Below are 19288 nucleotides of genomic sequence, written 5' to 3'. Positions count from 1 at the left end.
ATTGCATTAGCAAAGGAGGCGTTTATGAACAGGAAGGAGCTTATGAAAGGATTGTTATGTGAGAGTTTCAAGAAAAGGTTAGTGAAGAGCTTGATCTGGAGTGTAGCTCTTTCGTGTGCAGAAACGTGGACACAGGGGAAGGAGGACGAGAGAAGACACTGGAGGCATTCGAGGTGTGGGTGCGGAGAATATGGCAGTTTTGTAAAGCATCACTACGAATGTGAAAGTTAAGTTTAAGGTGGGTCGTGAAAAACTTAAGCAGGTTGAGCAATTCAACTATTTAGGCAGCACATTAGAGGAAAATGGCTAAAGCAGCATGGAAATTAGGAAGAGAATTGCATTACCAAACGGAGGTGTTCATGAACAGGAAGGAGGTTATGAGAGCATCATTATGTATGATTTGAAAGAAAAGGTTAACAAAAAGTCTGATCTGGTAAATCAGTGAGATTCGCGGATGACCAAGCGTTGATCAGCCAGTCAGCGAGGGGGCTTCAGGCTCTAGTGGATGCGTTATACGAACGTTGCGAGGAGTATGGGATGAGGAGTAATCGCAAGAAAACTAAGGTTATGCGGTTTTGTAAAGCATCACGAGCGAGGAATGTGAGACTCAAGATAAAGGTGGGTGGTGAAAAACTTGAGCAGGTTCAGCAATTCCACTATTTAGGCAGTACGTTAGAGGAAAACGGATACAGTAGTAAGGACATAAGGAAGAGAATCGCATTAGAGAAGGAGGCGTTCACGAACAGGAAGGAGCTTCTGAGAGGATCGTTGTGTAAGAGTTTTATAGAAAAGGTTAGTGAGGAGTTTGATTTGGAGTGTAGCTCTCTACGGTGCGGAAACGTGGACACTAAGGAAATAAGACGAGAGAATATTGGAGGCATTCGAGATGTGGGTATGGAGAAAAATGGAGAGGGTGAAGTGGACAGAGAGGAGGAGTAACGACGAAGTGCTGGACATGGTGGGTGAGGAGAGGCAGCTTTAAGATGAGAAATGGAGGAGACAGAAGGTATGGATGCAGCGAGTACTTAGCGGGGAGGCGATGTTGAAAACAGTGTTATAGAGGGTAGAATTCTGGGTAAATAAGGGAAAGGAAGGAAGAGAATAGGAATTTTAGATACAATGAAAGGGAGTCTCTCAGAATGTTTCTTAGGAACTCCATGGAAACCTACCTTAATTGGTAGAATACCTTAATAATAATCAGCAATAAATTTCCCATGAAGGTAACTTAGCATATTTTAATATCCATCCGTCAATGCATTCATAGAAAAAAATAGTGCAGAATCATCAGCATTAGAATGGTTAGCTTATGTTTTGTAATTGGTTGTTGCTAGGTGATATCTTCTTGAATGATGAACAAACTGTGCAGGATGTGGTATTACAAATTGGCGACCAGGAAAATTGATTAAACCACCACAGTAATAAAATTTTGGCTAAGAAAATGACTTCACCAGCTATCTGAGATGATGGAGGCCTTACTAATCCACAAACAGGAACTATGAATATTGTCCATGTTTCAGCTAGCAGCATTGGTTCCATGAATGAATACCAGAATGGAGATGATTGGGAGACAAACCAAGAGAGATTAGTGGCAAACTACATAGATAGTGAAAGAAGAGTGGTATATTTACTAACTCTGGTTGATGAAGAGGGATGCAAGGCACTGAAAGACCAATGCAACCCAGTACTGCTCAGAAAAAAAATTTTATGACCAGCTGCGTCTCATTAAAAAGCAGCAATACTGACAGAGGTTACCAGTATTCAGAGAAGGAATTGAATTTTATGAGCTGCTGCAATCAGCCCATGTTGATTTCTTCTTGAATGATGAATGAACTGTGCTGTGTGTGATGTTACCAGAGTCACTAATTTACTTTCCACTGCTGTTTGGTTAGTTCTAGCAGTGAACCATAGGGGACACCACTGCTGTAATGCCGCTCAAAACATTCTGAGTTCGTACGACAGGGCCAAGCATGGAGATATTTCAAAAGAATCACAGCTAAAATTTCAGGAAAGCACAGTATCATAGTCATTTTATTCATGTGATTTTCACTAGTGTTTGGCAGTGAATCGTAGAGGAAGACATCTTGGAATGAAACATTAAGTGAATAAAATACGGAATTGAGGAAAAAATACCAGAAGAGACATCTATGCGGCTAATAAACTGCTCAACTCAACTTCAATCCTAAATGTGCCGTTTACTGTTATATAGGGTGACCAGGTGGTAAGGGATCAACACATTCAGTGCGGAGCACGTCAATTGATGTGGTCCCCTCTAAGCCGAGATACAGAGCATGTCAACTGATGTGCTCTGCCAATCCAAAATGCCCAAGAATTCGGGGTTATTGAAAATTCTGCGGCCTCTTACTGAGAGACAGTAAGGAAGGGATTGTTTAGTATGTGAGGGGTGACAGCTGTTGAAGTGAAGGTATTGTTGTTTGTTAGTAAGTTTAATGTGGACTGAAGTGACGAAATTTTTATTTTCTAGGGAAATGGTAACGTCACGCTCCCCTCTGTAACTACCTCTGGTTTTTTCCCTTATCTCTTCCCACCTTCCCCCTTCCCGTCACTTACCTCCCCTCTCCCCTTCCCCTCCAATCACCCGACCACAGATTATATATCCCGGCAAATTCTTATGTGTATCACTAGTCTTGAAAATGGTACAGTGTAACCGAAACTAGTCGGCAGTAAAGTGTGTGTTTTGTAGAAATCCTAAATGCAAAGTAATTTCCTTCCAATTGTCGAGAAATGTTATTCGGGAGGGGGAGTGGTGAGAAGTAAAGGATAGTTCGGAGAATTCATTGAGTGCCGAAATGAAGGAGCTCAGTGAATCTTCTCCATGAGACCAACGAAGGAAAATATCATCTATATAGCAAAGCGAAAGTGAGGGTTGAAGTGGGTAGGATGATAGGAAGGATTCTTCAAGGAGACCAAGAAATAAATTTGCGTACGAAGGGCTAAATCTGCTTCCCATGGTGCAACCTTTGATCTGCAGATAATGCTTACGGTTGAAAGAGAAGGTATTTTTAGTGAGAATCCTATCACTGCGTCGTATCAGCGCTCAAGCCTCGCCCCAAGGTCACCTCACAAGGCGGCAGGGGGAACCAGAAATACGTCACACGGACTTTTTCCCATCATTCCTACTTAGCCGTCGCGTTTCCGCGCGCTTGAAAATTTTCACTTTTCGTTTAATCGCGAAAAATGGATATCATCATTTAAAAATCTAAAAGTGTGAAATTCGTACTTCAGGAGTAATAATCTTTCGATTTAGGCAATAAAAAAATAATAGGAAACCACCCTAATGCCTTCTTCCATTTCGTTTCCATTTTGCTTACAAACAAAGTCACGTTGAGACATTCGTTATTCAATTATTGCCCTCAGTTCCCCTCGATGTCTGCATCTAGGGGCACATAAGTAGTTGCTACATTTCGTTAACGCATTCAGTGCGGAGCAGGTCAATTGACGTGGTCCCGTCCAAGCCGGTCGAGCCCTTTCTCCGCCTCTGTACGCGACTGATATCCACTTCCGAGTCTTCAGATCTTGTGTAAGGCCTTCAGCTTCATGTTTAGGAAACCACCCAATGTGCCCCCGTGCTGAAATCACCCATGAAACTGAGGATAATATACAGGGTGTCCCATTTATCTTGACCACCCGAAATAACTTTTTGTCCAGATGCAAATTCAAAAATGTGTCAAGCAAATGTTCATTAGCTATCAGGGGGACATTGATCAGCATGACTGCCTTCCTTGTAGCTTTGTTATTTACAAATATGTGAACAGCGGTATGTCTTTTTTAAAAGGCACCCTATATTTTTTATTCCGCAATTCATTTCCTCTCCTAAAGACTTATTCAAAAATGTAGCACAGTGGACCATTAACATAAACAGGACGTTATGAAAACATAAGAAACTCGTCCACTTGCTGGAGTTAACAGTAAACAAATGACAAGTAAGTCAAAACATAACACAAAAGTCACTTTGAGCCCGGGACCACAACCATGTCCACGTCTAGGGTGCCTTTTAAAAAAAGACATACCGCTGTTCATATCTTTGTAAATAACAAAGCTACAAGGAAGGCAGCCATGCTGATTAATGTCTCCGTGACGGCTAATGAACATTTGCTTGACACATTTTTGAGTTTGCATCTGGACAAAAAGTTATTTCGGGTGGTCAAGATAAATGGGACACCCTGTATTCACGGAAGACCATCACATTGTCAGCTACCGTGCTGAATGCAGAACCGTTGGTTAACACATTCAGTGTGGAGCAAGTCAATGGACGTGCTCTGCCGGTCGGGCTGGAAGTCCTTTCTCCACCTCCGTACATGACTGATATCCACATCAAGAGTCTTCCGATCGTGTGCATTGCCTTCAGCAAGCTTCCCTCTTTCGACCTTTGTGCACCGTTTGTAAATAGCAGTATTTGAACGGAATTTATGGCCCAGAAACCTCCATCTATTTTTCTTTCTAATTTTTACGGCTGATTTTGATGACTTTAATCCTTTAAGGCCCATAAGGATTGCAGCCACGAAATTGATTAACTAAATACATTTTTAGGCTTATTTTGATGAGCAGATTCCAAAAAATGTTTATTTAAAAGTGATATCTCTAATAGTTTCCCAGGTATAGTCTGGGACACATACGTCCCTATGGACGGTACTGAGGGTAAATTTCATTCAGAATAAGAAAATCATGTATCACTTGGGAAATTGTATGTGCCGTTAGTAAATAGCAGTATTTGAACGAAAGTTACCGTGAGAAAACCTCCGTCTATTTTTCTTTCTAATTTTTACGGCTGATTTTGATGACTTTAACCCTTTCGCGCCGGACCTTTGTTGAGGGAAATTCTTCCTCAATACGAGTCTCTTGAAAGTTTTCTTTACTCCCCTGCACGAAGCTTTTTCGCATCGACTGAAGGTAGTGGTTCCCTCCCTAACCATTTTAGACCCAACTCAGAGGGGTGCCGATCCCTTTCCTCGGCCTCCGTCCCAGACCCTAGAGGGATTAAAAGCCCCTTCCTAGGACGAGTCCGCGGTCAACTGGCTAAAATATTAGTGCAAAATGTATGTAAATATTTGTTGTTCGTATCGATTTTTTACATTCAAAATGAATTTTGTGTTTCTTTTCTGAGCGTGCAGAAATTTTAAACGAAGTTCTAACGTTGATATAGACGGATTTAGTATATTTACTAGTTGGTCTATAACTCTGTTGATATTAACGTTAGAATTTTGTTTGAAATTTCAATGTGGTCAGCAAAAAAAGATGAATTCATTTATAGCGATAGATATGAAAAGTAAGCAACAAATATAGTTTTGGAAAACACACTGCAAATAACAGTAGTTGACTGCATCGAGAGGATAAGAAAGGGTCTACCTGAGCGGCCGAAGATGGGACTGGGCTCGCGCTAAGGCGGATCACAAGGGGCGACTGCGTCTGTGGGTTTATTGTGTCCGCCACGGTCACTTTTTTCGACCTGTGCCGCACAGGTGTGGCATTCGTTGCTTAGGTTAGGAAAATTAACGCCGCACAGGTGTGGCATTCGGCGCGAAAGGGTTAATGAAAATTGAATGTGTTAAAAAAGGACAGCACGCTGTGAAAAAGGAGGTATAAGGGGGTAAGAGTTTAACACTTGGAAAATAGCAGTGACTTCATTATTTCAAATAATAAAAATTTGTTCGCACTATGGTTAAATATTATTTTTTTCTGTGAATATAATTTTTTTCAAGCAATATTGCCATTTTTTACCGAAAATCATACATTTCCAAGCTAGAATATTGTTTGAAAATCTAATTCACTATTATGAGTCCCTTTACTGAGGCAATGTTCAAGTTTTTCTCTCATCAGTCCACTGAGATGAAATAAGACGCATGAAATAATACCCTTTCTGTCTTTCATTGTGACTTGGTATGCTGAAGAAATATTCCAGATTCCATGATTAGATTAGATTCCATGATTAGAATAGATTCCATGGCAAAATTAGCAGCGACGAAACACACTTTTTCTCAACTTCTTTTAGAAGTGAGATATTACTGCGGGTTTTTCTTTACAGGTAACTATCTACATTTCATTACAAATTTTTTTGATTTGGTTAAAAATGCATCAATTAGAAATTTTGTCGCAGAAAAATTGATTACAGTGGTAATTGACAATAATGCCTTTAGTTAACCAGTGCCAATCACTGAAATATTCGGAAATTTTGATAAGTACTGAACGGTTATCAACAGATTTACTAAATCTTCTATATTATTTCCACTGTATAGATACCTTTTTCTCAACTTATACGCAACCAAACTCTACAAATGAGGTACCAAAATGCACAGAATTTAATAAGAGAACATGCGACGGCATATCTTACTTCCTAAATATTGATATTGCTTCCAAAAATTGGTTTTTAAATAATAAAAAATAAAAAAAAAAGGGTAAATATTCCTGACGTTAACGGCGCACAAACTGATGCATTTGTTCATTTGCAACAATATCTCGCATTCTTTAAATAACTTATATCAAAATGCGGCTGATTCCGCACTCAAGTCTCCTGTTGATACGTAAGTATGAGTCTTCATGCACGTTTAACAGAGGATAGTGTAATTATGTTCAAAGTTTAGAGCCCCGAAGATGATTTAAGAAAATAAATCGAAACGTTGGCTGCTAACTTTTGTATAAATGACCTATACTCCAGGAAATACCATATTATTTATTACTTCCAATGTTGTGTTTAAAGAGGTCCTCTGTCCTCAATTTGTACATGAACATTCCAATTAAATTTGTACATAAGACCCTGCCTTTTTTTCTACATTTCAAAATTAGAAACGCGCCTATCCCCCAGTGGACCTGCATTGAAAAGAGCGGGGGAAGCACGGTTGTATATATATAATCATGATGATCATGATGACTAGAAAGGAGGATGTTTTCCGATATTTGAAAAATCCACCCGGACACTGGACGAAAATCAAAAAAGGAGGACATATCTGAATTACTCCTTATGTCTGGTCACCCTACTGTTAAGGCTGCTATACACGGTGAATGATCATGCTGAATGATCACGTGATCATTCACAGGATCATGCGAGCAAAATAGAACGTTCTAATTTTCACTGGATGTTCATGCGCATGACGGTTCATTTGCGAATCGTTGTGTCATACAAGGCGAATGAAATCATTCGCGTTGTATAGCGGAAACCTTACCCACCGGGCCTTCATAGTTCTGCACGAGAAAGGTGGATGGCATTCACACCACAAAGCGGTGAAGCTCCTGTTTTGTTAAGGGCTGAATTCAAATTAATTGCTTTTTCTTTCCATTAACCAGCCTTAAGAATATCCAAAATTATAGTTTTAGAAAATTGCTACTGCCAAATTGCCTACGTTGTGAGCGTTCAGGATACATCAATGCAGAGGCGCAGCGAGGGGGTTTTTGGGGATAAAACCCCCCCAGAACTCGGAGCTATTTTAAAATTCAATCCATTTTACTTGATTGGATAAATATTACTTATATAATAGTGTAAGGATTAATAACATATCCCTCATAAAGCCATAAAAACTCACCATTTTGTGTTGAGATTTCTATGAAATGCATGGTTTCGTATCTTCGTGGATATTCTTCGCCATTTTTTTTTACCGACGGAAAAAATATCTATGTACTTTTTTGTAGTCAAGGGTTTGTTGTTTTACTTTGTTGTGAGCCTTTTTACATATGGTTGAGAATAAAAACTCGAAGTAGATAGTGGAACCTGATTTTTCCGGACTAACTGCCAAAGCTTGTATAGTTGCGCGAAGACTTCGTCTACGGATTGCCGAAATAATAATTTTTTTATCATTTTGAACAATTTATCTTAAAAAAATTTTGGGGGTGGGCACCCACACTTCCCGTATTCCATCATCATCATTAGTCAACAATCCTAAGATTGGTTTGACGCAGCTCTCCATTTCTCTCTCCTATCCGCTAATCTCTCCATAGCTACATATTTATTCTCTTTTACATCCTTTATAACCCTTTGTCCGATATAACTCATTCGGGGCCGTCCCTTGCCCTTTTTCCCTTCCACTTGTCCTTCAACGATTGTCTTCATCAGACCATCGTGCCTCAAAATGTGGCCAACTAAGTTCCATACCATACCATACCAACCAAGTATTCCATACCCCCCAGTATTAGTATCTCCTTAAACCCCTCCTAGCCCCAATTTCTAGCTTTGCGCCTGCATCGAGGGTCATTTAGGAAAATGATAAACAAATACAATGCTCCGTGCAGAAGGTTGCAGGGGAATTCCACCTTCCACGATTTCATACGCCTCCGATCATTCTTCTAATACATTTCCTATTTTCACATAATCAGTAGAATATGGCCAAGAATTCATTACACCAGAGAGATTTTTAAATAAATAAAAGATTGTAGCACTTTTCCACAAGAATTTTTAATGCGCACAACGCGTTACAATGCGTGTACGAGTGATATGATGGTATGGTATTTGGAGGAGGCGACAGACAGCTGAGGTCATTTGTGCCATGAGGGAAGGGTATGGAAGGAAGGGTGGAGAGAAATCCGGCGTCGGCATTAGCCTGCTCTTAACGAAAGGCACCAAGGGGACCACGGCTTAACGTCCCATCTGACGGACGGAGTGTTACGCTTGAAATGTCCTCCACACAACACTCAAGCAGGGATCGGGCAGTCTCTGAAAATTCTCTGCCACTGCCGGGATTTGAACCCGAGCCCGCCGGGTGGGAAGCCAACACTCTAGCCACCTCACCAACCCGATCCCCCAGAGTGATATGAATATGCTCATGAATGAACAAGTGCTTTTCACCCACTCCCCTCTCCTAAAGATACCCGTCCCAAAAACAAATGGTGAAATTCTTTCCTCACCCACGCCTTAAGTGACCCCAACATCCACGGGGTGTTCCCCGTCCGCCCACCCTCTCTCCGAATTGTGTTTGACCATTTTCTTTTGCTGGCAATTTCCTCCCTTACACCCCTGCTAACTTTCACTCCTTCTCGGCTAAAGGGACTCCTCACCCCCGCCTCTTTTCCTGCATCGCTACTTACTCCTCTCCCTTTCTAAAGACACGCGGCCTCTTTTTACCCTGACCCGCCCTTTTTTCACTCTTCTCAACACCCCCTCCTCCCGTTTTACTATGGTTCTTCCCCACGTGTCGTCATTTTACAGTTATGACTAGAACCCTCCCTCCAACGTGGGTTCTCCACATCCCGTAGTTGTTATCTTTTCCCACTGTCTCTAATCTGTACGCCCGTTCCCACCCCCCATCCTCAAAGATGTCAAATACTCCCCTAACCCCGAGGGTATAAAAGGGATTTTCAAATGTTTTGAAGTGTCTTGTGCCAGATGATGGCTCAGTGAGCCGAAACGTGTTGTACGCATTGAAAATCTTGTGGAAAAGTGCTACGATCTTTTATTTATTTAAATATGTCTAACTTCCACCAATTGAAGCCTGAATCTGTTGAACTTATGCCAGAGAGAATGTATTTCCTTTAAAGATGACAATAAACCCAAGATACATGTAATTAAATACATACATGATAATAATGATACATGAAAATTCATGAATAAGTATACAAGGATTGATTGCATCTCTGTATATTTGGATAAAAAGTTTTAAGTACAATATCTTCCCATGCCGTTGAGGCCGCAAATGATGAGGACAGTAAAAGGTTGATGTAATAAATATAAATTTATGAATATGTCTACACCAAGTATTCAGGCAAAAATGAGTCCCCTGGTCAACTCGGAACGACAAATTTCTACAGATTCTTTTACTCTTACTGCAGACCCTCTGCTTGAAGGAGCAACGTTGTATGACATTCTGTTCACAATGGGCAGGTGATTTCTACGACAGTATTACCAAATGACATCTATTTCAGTCCGTGGGTTAAATCGATGATAAAAATGTTTACTGACTGCCGCAATAACACAGGCTTACAAATTCGATCACCACTAGATGAGGCGGCAGAGAGAATTAAGAATTTTCAGTGGGCAATTTCTACTTTGGAGTTTCGTGATGTCTTTCCAAATACTCAATTCTAACGATCATCCGATCCGAAAACTCAGTAAGTATCAATTACCTATTATGAGTTTTATATCTCTCAAACACATATCGTAACACGAAGATGTGTCCTGAGCGCTCAACCAGCACGTCATACATGTACAGATACATCAATAAGATTAAAAAAACGTAAAATCGTAGATACCAACCTTGCTACTGTATGATGGGACGAAGTCAGCTTCTTTTCCAATAGCTCTTGCCCATTTCTCTGAAAGTAAAGGGTCTTTGGGGAAGCCGAACACTTGAACTTTTGGTCCATTCTTCGTGTTTCCATTGCAGCCACGAACAGTACACTTGTAAGGCATTTTCACAAATATCCTTCACAATAAATGCACATGAGGAGGCTTCCAAATCCTTTGCGAAACGTAGGAACACATAAAATCGTGAATACCTCCAAGGTATCCGCCGATTCACCACATTATCTTCGACCTCAGAAGGTTATTTACCTCATCCATTTCAGTTTGTTTTCGCATACTACAGCGCTTTCCGTACGTCGCTTGTTCATACTTTGTAGGCATGACGGGAATCGAAAAAGACGAAGGAAATTCAAAATTTCAGTATCGCCTTCTTTCAAGCCTTTCAAGAGATGATCGGCTTGACGAGTTCTTTATCCCACAGACTTTCTTATCAAAATGTCAGTATCGCAGTTTATAATTATCTAGCGCAAGAAGCGAGTAAATGTCCAAGGTTTATAGAGTATAACGTATCGTGAGAAAAATCTGTTTTTCTATAATATGTCTTCCATTAATATAAAAAAAAACGAACAAAGCGCAATTTTCGAGGTATTTTGTTAATTACCATTATTATACAGGAATGCTAGTCCAATAACTGAGTCATGGAAGAAGGAGGAGTCTTCCTTCCATGACGGAGTATTTTAGTTTGTTCATCATTACCACAAAAATAGATTTTGTAAAATTAAGCATGCAATACGGCAGTACTTATAGGCATTCTAAAGAGCTGGTTACACGAATGCGTGTCTGTTTGCTTGTCTGAATTCAAGGACGTTTGCGTGAACGAGATGCATGAATGATTGGTTACACGATACATGCGTTCGCACTACACACAAAATTCCGCACAAGTTTTGACATATTTTCTCGTAACACGAGGCGTTTAGTTGCTATTTATTCTCATCACAACGAACAAAATTTAATCGTGTAAACAGTATTATTATATTGGAAGCAGACGATACCTCCCTGAAAAAATTACCTTTTTGTTTTTTTTTTCAGTGGGAACCACCTGGTGGTATAATACGGAATGATACGGAATTTACCTATACACGTGATTCGCTTTGTTTACGGTGTTCCTGTTTTCATTTTTGACCTCGCTTTCTTCGAACTTCTCTTTAAACTCTCGTGATTCCGACCCTGGCATCTCCGCACTGATTGATAATTGACCTCGAACCTTCGTTTGGCCCTACTTTCCCGTTGTTGACCTTGGCATCACGCTGGACTACGCACACGGAGACTGAAGTTTGGGAGTCAATTTGAATCCAATTTTGTGAAGAATATGAATTCGCACGAGGCAGCGACTGCAGCCATAGCAGTCATATCCATTATGCTTGCGGTTGTAGTAATTATGGATAGACAGCGTAGACAAGGGAGGAGGAGGAGATCTGTTCGGACCAGGCGGATTCGGAGGAGAGAAGAAGGTCGTGGGGTGTTGTGAAAGTGACAGTTATTTATTTAGGAGGAAAATCCCCGCATATGGATTTCATCAAGACGTGACTTCCTCGAACGATAACATTGGTTAAAATTGAAAATAATTCTTCCACAGTAGTGGAGGATGTTGGAGTCACTAATTTTGTTTTCCTTACACTTGTAAATCAATAAATAACATCTTTTTCAATAGAAAAGATATAAGCCTACACTGAATGATTACTGCATACTTTTTCTGTTCCATAATGAAATACCTAAGCTTTGTTCGCGTCGCTGCCACTTCCGTACTTTCCCGCACCTTTCAGCAACTTCCGCGTTTGCAAGTGACGAACGCTGTTCGCGTCGCGGGTACAGGTTCAAAAGGTATAACTTGAGGAATCATGGGCAGATGAAAACCGGTGGAAAAGAAATGCCCATAACAGAAAATTAGAAGGAATTTCATTTTGACGTTTCTTCTTCAGGAATAAAACATCTATAATATCTGGAAATACATCTGAATGGGAGAAATATTAACAATATTAAATTTTTACAAGCGGTTATATAGTAAACGAATGCAAACTTATAAAAATATAGTTAAATGAAGCGTAAGTTTCCTATTAAATGTAGCAGAAGTGAATATTTAATTGAAAAATACCTACGTTTTAACGTGGTAACCCATCATTAAACAATTTTCTACAAAGCTTAGTTCGCATCGTCAACTACACTTTTACTGGATGAATAACTCCCGCAGCAAGGGACTGATGCCAATCCAATAGCAATTTTAAAAATTATACCGTACATTCTTTTCTCGTGAAAGAAACGGCACCGTAAGCAGATCTATATTGTGTTGTTAAAATGACAGCTCTACCGAATGTAGACAAGCACAATGAATTACTCTTCGATGAGGATGGAATGGTATTCCTTGTGGAAGGTAAAATTGTGATTCATAAAAATGATTTTTTTTGCTACAACTGACACTTTGAATAACATGACGACTTTCATACCACCAACCTTCTTCTCAATGAATTGCATTGATATCCTGTTAGATTGATAAATGAATTCTTAATTATTGATTAGTCTTTCACTAGTATGGAATGAGTTTATGATTATTTTCCACTTTGAACTTCTATTATATAGATGGTTCTACGACAATAAAATTACTCCGACGATAATAAAACTCCACATTGACACCATTCACACACCAAATAATAAACTTAGGTCAAGGATATCCATATCAAATAAGTCATACTTGCAAACTTAAAACCTTATTATTAATAATGGAGGATGTCGAAACACTAACAACGCAATACCAACACACTCAAAAAACAAACAATAAACAAATGTGTTCAGTCAGCAACAAAATAAACACGAGTAAATCGCAACAATTACTGGAATAACACGTCATCACATCACCATGCTGTGGCTGAATAAAAGCTGGGAAAATAACATGATCGTCTTCGGAAAAATCCTCCACGATAATGTTTGCCGTAATCATGTTCTGCATCAGTTATATTACACAGCTGTTTGAAACGCACGAGATGAACCTTTCAGCCTCGCCCGATTTTCCTTGCTCCTTCCAGTGCAGAAGATGTAGACCGAGCAAAGCAACACAAACAAAGCTCTAATTCGCTGCACATTTTCCTCCAGTAAAGAAAATATAATCAAAGTTTGGCAAGCAATCGGCATTCAGTGGTGGAGGAGAAGGGGATCCCCCCCATAATTTCAGGAAAAAATTTTATGCTGGCAATCTCTTAGGTGGCTCTCCTGTGAAGTTTTCATTTCGCTAGGTTTGAAAAAAAAAGTTAAAGAATAATAGATGAATGTATAAAGGCCACTAGCATCCGCTGGACCTCAGATACATTATCGATGAGAGGTACTGCAATTAGGTGATGCAAAAAGTTATGAACTGCAGAACAAGTTTAAGTACGTCACATACGGGTGTATGCCGCTTGTCGTGATGGACATAGCCCCGACGTTTCGCGACCGACTGCTGGTCACTTTTTCAAGGGAATAATGTTAGGATTGGGTTTTTGCTGCCTTTTTATATATTTCAGGTGGGCGGAGGGTGTAGGGAGTTAGGACTGGGCTGGACTCCCCACACCCTCCGCCCACCTGAAATATATAAAAAGACAGCAAGAACCCAATCCCAACATTATTCCCTTGAAAACGTGACCAGCAGTCGGTCGCGAAACGTCGGGGCTATCTCCATCACGACACGCGGCATACACCCATATGTGACTTATTTTTAATCATCATGAGCCGCAAAAGCTTCAATCAAGAAAGTTTAAGTACATTTTCTCAAAAATCCGAGGACATGAAAATATTTCTTTTAGACACACACATACCTTTCTTGGAAAAAAAGTTAACCAGACATCAATGCGATCGATCTCACACAGCAATACTAATATTTGAATCATAAAAGAATGCGAAGACTGAAGCTTAGGTGCTGAAGAAAACCATGATACATATCACTATGCCTGGAACAAAAGCTGATTACAGCAATGCTTCACTCACTTGAATCATAGGGAAGTTTCCTTCATCTAAAAAAAACGAAAGGCATTAATTGCGATTCGTTACTGATCATTAGTGTATTCATTATATACAAATATTTGGTTTTAGAAATCCCAGTTTAGACAAAAATGGTCAATTTTAACCTCATTTGAAAAATACCAGATTAGCGCCCATGCAATGCCACTCCACGTGACGTCACAGGGACCTAGATGCAATATGAGTAGTCAGGAGTTTTACATCGTCCGAGATTACAAATGCATGCATGAGGCACAGAGCTCAGGGAAACATCTCTTAATAATGTCGGAAAATTTCCTTCGTTTGATAGGGTATTAATAATCCCTATTAAAGCCAAGTGCTACCTGCTAGCAGCCTGCATCATAGCGGCATTCACAGCCTCGCACCAAGGTGACCTCACATGGTGGCAGCTGGAACCAGAATGATGTCACGCAAGCTTTTCCCAGCATTCATGCTTAGCCGTCGCATTTTCGCACGATTGAAAATTTTCACTTTTTATTTACTCGCAAAAAATAGATATTGTCATTTAAAAATCTAAAAGCATGAAATACGTACTACAGGAGTAATAATCTTTCGATTTAGGCAATAAAAAAATTATAGGAAACCACCCTATTAAAAAAAAAAGGAATTACCTTCTCTTCTGATGTCTCCTTCTCTGGTTCTGATTCCAATTGTTCCTTCAGCTTATCACGGACCTCTTCTAAGTCAACCTGAAAGAAGAGACAATTTATTGTCAAAGTTTTAAGTCACTGTATCCATGCTGTATCTCACACTTGGTTACTTTAGTCCATATTGTATTAAGTTTGTGGATTAAAACTTTCTCCCTAATGTTATCTATGTATGTACTCATAGTCAAGATGACAAATGTGGTAGCAGTGGTGCAGCGAGGGGGGGATTTTGGGGGATAAAACCCCTCCCAGAATTTTTTAATGTCAATCCATTTTACTTAATTGGATTGATCATCATCATCATCATCATTAGTCAACAATCCTAAGGTTGGTTTGACGCAGCTCTCCATTTCTCTCTCCTATCCGCTAATCTCTTCATAGCTACATATTTATTCTCTTTTACATACTTTATAACCTGTCCGATATAACTCATTCGGGGCCGTCCCTTGCCCTTTTTCCCTTCCACTTGTCCTTCAACGATTGTCTTCATCAGACCATCGTGCCTCAAAATGTGGCCAACTAAGTTGTCCCTTCTTCTGCTTAATGTTTTTAGGAGGCTTCTCTTTTCTCCTACTCTCCTTAGCACTTCCTGGTTACTCACACGGTCAATCCATTTTATCTTCATCATTCTTCGGTAGCACCACATTTCGAATGCTTCCACTCTTGACTTCTCTGCTGCTGTCAACGTCCAAGCCTTGTTTCCATAGAGAAACATACTCCATATTACTCCATGGTAGCATCTGATGAATTGTTTATTGGATTGATATAATTAATAAAATATCCCCCAGAAAGCCGTAATACTCACAATTTTTAACCGTTTATCTTAAAATTCCAGAATTATTAATCTCGCACCTACCGCTTACCCTGGTGGGTAGTCCATACCCCCACACACCCCGGTATTAGTTGCACCCAAACCCCCCCCCCCCCTCTCCCAGCCTTAATTTCTAGCTGCGCCCCTGCCAGGTAGCACCTTTCTTTCACACATACATACAAGTGTATTGATCTGTAAATGGAAGAATTTAATTTCCCTAAATAGGTATGCATCTAATAAACAAGTAAAATATACAGTATGAATAGAATGGCATTAAATGAGCTGAATGGAAGAGCTTAAAATCAATAAAATTATAATAATTGACATGGAAGTAAAGTTGTACAAAATTGAAGGATGAAAAGATATTTAAAATATTTTAAGAGGATTGAACTGATAAAATTATAAAAATTTGGTTTTAAGTATGTATTAGAATTCGTAAACAACCTGATTTAATATAAAAAACCAAAATAAAATCAAATAAATGGATAAAAATGTATATAATTGGCACAGTCCCGATACAGATAATTTTTTAGAACCAGTAAAAAGTAAAAAGAAAAACAATTATAGCCTTCATACTGGATCTATTCCATGTGCACTGTAGGATAAAACTTCAGTTTATATTAGAAAAAAGTATAAAAGGGATAAAAGCATAGGATCAAAGCAACGTGTGATATTTACCATACGTTGTTAGGATTGATGATAATAAATTAATTATAAATTGATGACATCAGGTACAAAGGTGGAATAAATAGTGGAATAAATAGTGGAATACATAAATAGGATAAACACAAGAGATCAGTTGGAGCTAGGCTACATTTGCATATGATCCCATGAGGTCCCTCAAAGCACAAAGTTTGCAGTATACCAAATGTAAACCAGATGTAGACCAGGGGGACAGCAAGGAATTAAGGCCGGGGGGGTTTATGTGCAACTAATACGGGGTTGTGTGGGGGTATAGGATACCCACCAGGATAAGCGGTAGGTGCGAGATTAACAAATTGCCGAATTTTAAAGACAAATGGTTCAAAATGGTGAGTTTTACGGCTTTCTCAGTGATATTTTTATTAATCCTTACACTATTCCATTAGTAATATCAATCCAATTAAGTAATATGGATTAAACTTAAAAATTTCTCTGATCTCGGGGGGAGGGAAGGGAGGGGGTTTATCCCCCAAACCCTCCCCTCCTCACTGCGCCACTGATGTAGACACCTTTATCTGGTGTACAGCAAACCTCATGGTTTGCCATACACCAAATGTAGACGACTACATTTGGTCTACATTGGGGGCAAATGTCACCCATTTTTGGTCTACTGGTCTACCTATTATGGTATAATTTTGGTCTGCGGATACACGAAATGTAGATATAAAATATTTATTCATAAAAAAATCCATATTATACATACTGATAATCTTGTAGTAATATGCAGCTTTTCAACCTAAAATGAATTTATGGCAATTCTGATGACTACCTTCGAAGAATTATCAATTATTTCTATTATTAACACACAAAGGTATACCCAGGATCAAAACTAGGAGAAGGGGGATGTCATGGTTGTTCAAGTTATAGGTAAGTTTATTGCATGGAAAAGGTGAACGAAACCAACGTGTTAAGGAAACTGTACCAGCTCTTCATCAGTTTTTTTATATTATTTGCTTGAAAAAATATTATTTTCCTTAAAGACATTTGCGATTTTTGCTTCTACCTGGGGGCAGCCAGCCCCTCCTGCCCCTCACTGGGCACCCCCATGTTAACATGGGATGCAATGCCTTCGTAAGCTTATGAGCCACGCTGTCGAATTTGGCAATGCCGCATTAGCGGAGAAGGCAGTCCTATCTGTCCTGCAGTGATCCGATTCTCTTCCTGATTGCTGAAATGCTGAATATCCATCACAAATACTCGTATCAATCCGTAAATTTAGGAATTTCATTTCCCAAAATAGATACCATTGAAGACCTCTCAAATCCGGAAAGCTTGGGACCAAAGCATTTCCGGATTTCTGATTTTTCCGGATTTCTGGTCTTCAGCGCATAGAAAAAGTGGTATACTTTTTTTTGAGAATTTTAATACTAACATATGTCAAATAACGACTGTAGCTTCCGCAGCATAAACTATACATGCTTAATAATGGATGAGAACGAGCAATGAATACATCTTTTCCTTCGTGCCCAACAGCTTTCGTTGATAGCATTCTCTAGCAGGTATTGAGATATCTATCGATACCTTCCTTAGTCGGACAGTAAATCTGTGCATATGCTTCTATATTTTGTTAATTAATTAATTTATAAATGCATTCAGGCTCTTGTGCTTGATATTTGAGATCCCTACGCGTCCCTGCCTAGGTTGTTAGCGTATATTCATAGCGTGTGCTAACTTCCTACTCATCCCAGAACAAGGCTCAGATAGTGGTGCCACGAGGTGGCTAGTCAAAACACTACGCAGAGGAATTTTCAAATGCTCTGGGTTTCGGGTTTTCCAGGTTTCTGGATTTCGGATTTGAGGTCCTCAACTGTACATATATATAAATGTATTGTTTGATGTCTCAAAATAGCTCTGTCAAACTACACCTTGGGAAATGTACCTTTCACTTTCAAGAACGACTAACCTTCCTCCACCTCTTTGTCGAACATATCCTAGTTTCATCTTTACAATACATATAATGGCACATGCTATTAATTGCTTGAAAAAATATTATTTTCCTTTAAGGCATTTGCGATTTTTGCTTCTACGTGGGGGCGGCCGGCCCCTCCTGCCCCTCGCTGGCCACGACCATGTTAACATGGGATGCAATGCCTTCGTAAGCTTACGAGCCACGCTGTTGAATTTGGCAATGCCGCATTAGCAGAGAAGGCAGTCCCATCTGTCCTGCGGTGATCCGATTCTCTTCCTGATGAATTGGTATGGTATTCGCATAATAATCTCCCCCCATCCAAGTGAGGGAGTCGGAGTGATAAAGACAATCCTCAAAGGTTAGCACAGTAGGAACTTAGAGAGTTGACAACAGCAGTTCACAATTTCAGCCGGAACAGCGTTGGTATTTTAAGGTTGCAAAATTAAGTTGTAATGATAACAGGTGAACTAATACAACACATCTAGTATGATGCAGCTGTCAGTAATTCCTATTTCTTGTTTTAACCCGTTAACGCATAGCGCTACCGAATGGTACCAGGTGGTAGTGCAGTGCTAAACGTAACTTTTTTGTCATTTACTGTAATTTATTAGGATTTTTGAGAGTTTTGAATTGATAAGAATATTTTTAGTGACATTTTCCGAAAAGTTTGCTATTATAAAGCTGTGATTAAGGCATTTACAGCCGTTTGAAATTTGAAAATAAAAGCCCAAAAAAGAGATTGGAATTTTTAGAATAAGCATTACGATTTTCTTTACTTACGCCTTATGTACTGTTGATACACAGGTTTTATGATGTAATTATGCCTTTATAAATTTTGCACCAAATGACTCAGAATTTAGTAAACATTTAGATGCATGATTACTACAAAAATCTCAGAAACTTTTTAATTCAGGCGTTACCTGGTTAATTGAAGTCTGACAGAAGACGGTTTTTAAAAAAGTGAATGATAATAGTAAATTTGATACAAATTTTCT

The 19288-nt window shown here is 39.4% G+C and overlaps 1 protein-coding gene and 1 long non-coding RNA gene across 5 annotated transcripts in view; one reads left to right on the top strand and one right to left on the bottom strand.

Moving 5' to 3' along the window:
• Positions 1 to 19288, bottom strand: part of LOC124172657 — a 115993-nt gene that overhangs the window by 81461 nt on the left and 15244 nt on the right. For 2 of the 4 annotated variants that reach the window (XM_046552107.1, XM_046552110.1), the window contains exon 2: positions 14836 to 14913. In XM_046552107.1, the coding sequence (XP_046408063.1) occupies positions 14836 to 14913 (78 nt within the window). Of the gene's footprint in view, positions 1 to 10192; positions 10509 to 14835; positions 14914 to 19288 lie in introns of those variants that run through there. The other 2 variants (XM_046552108.1, XM_046552109.1) reach the window with 1 other exon arrangement.
• Positions 10533 to 11907, top strand: LOC124172659. The gene is made up of 2 exons (XR_006868237.1): positions 10533 to 10677; positions 11270 to 11907. It is a non-coding gene; the product is annotated as an uncharacterized LOC124172659 (long non-coding RNA).

Source organism: Ischnura elegans (genome assembly GCF_921293095.1).
Source record: "Ischnura elegans chromosome 13 unlocalized genomic scaffold, ioIscEleg1.1 SUPER_13_unloc_2, whole genome shotgun sequence".
Taxonomy (NCBI): domain Eukaryota; kingdom Metazoa; phylum Arthropoda; class Insecta; order Odonata; family Coenagrionidae; genus Ischnura; species Ischnura elegans.
Note: the sequence above shows the minus strand (reverse complement) of the source record. Positions and strands in the feature narration are given on the sequence as shown.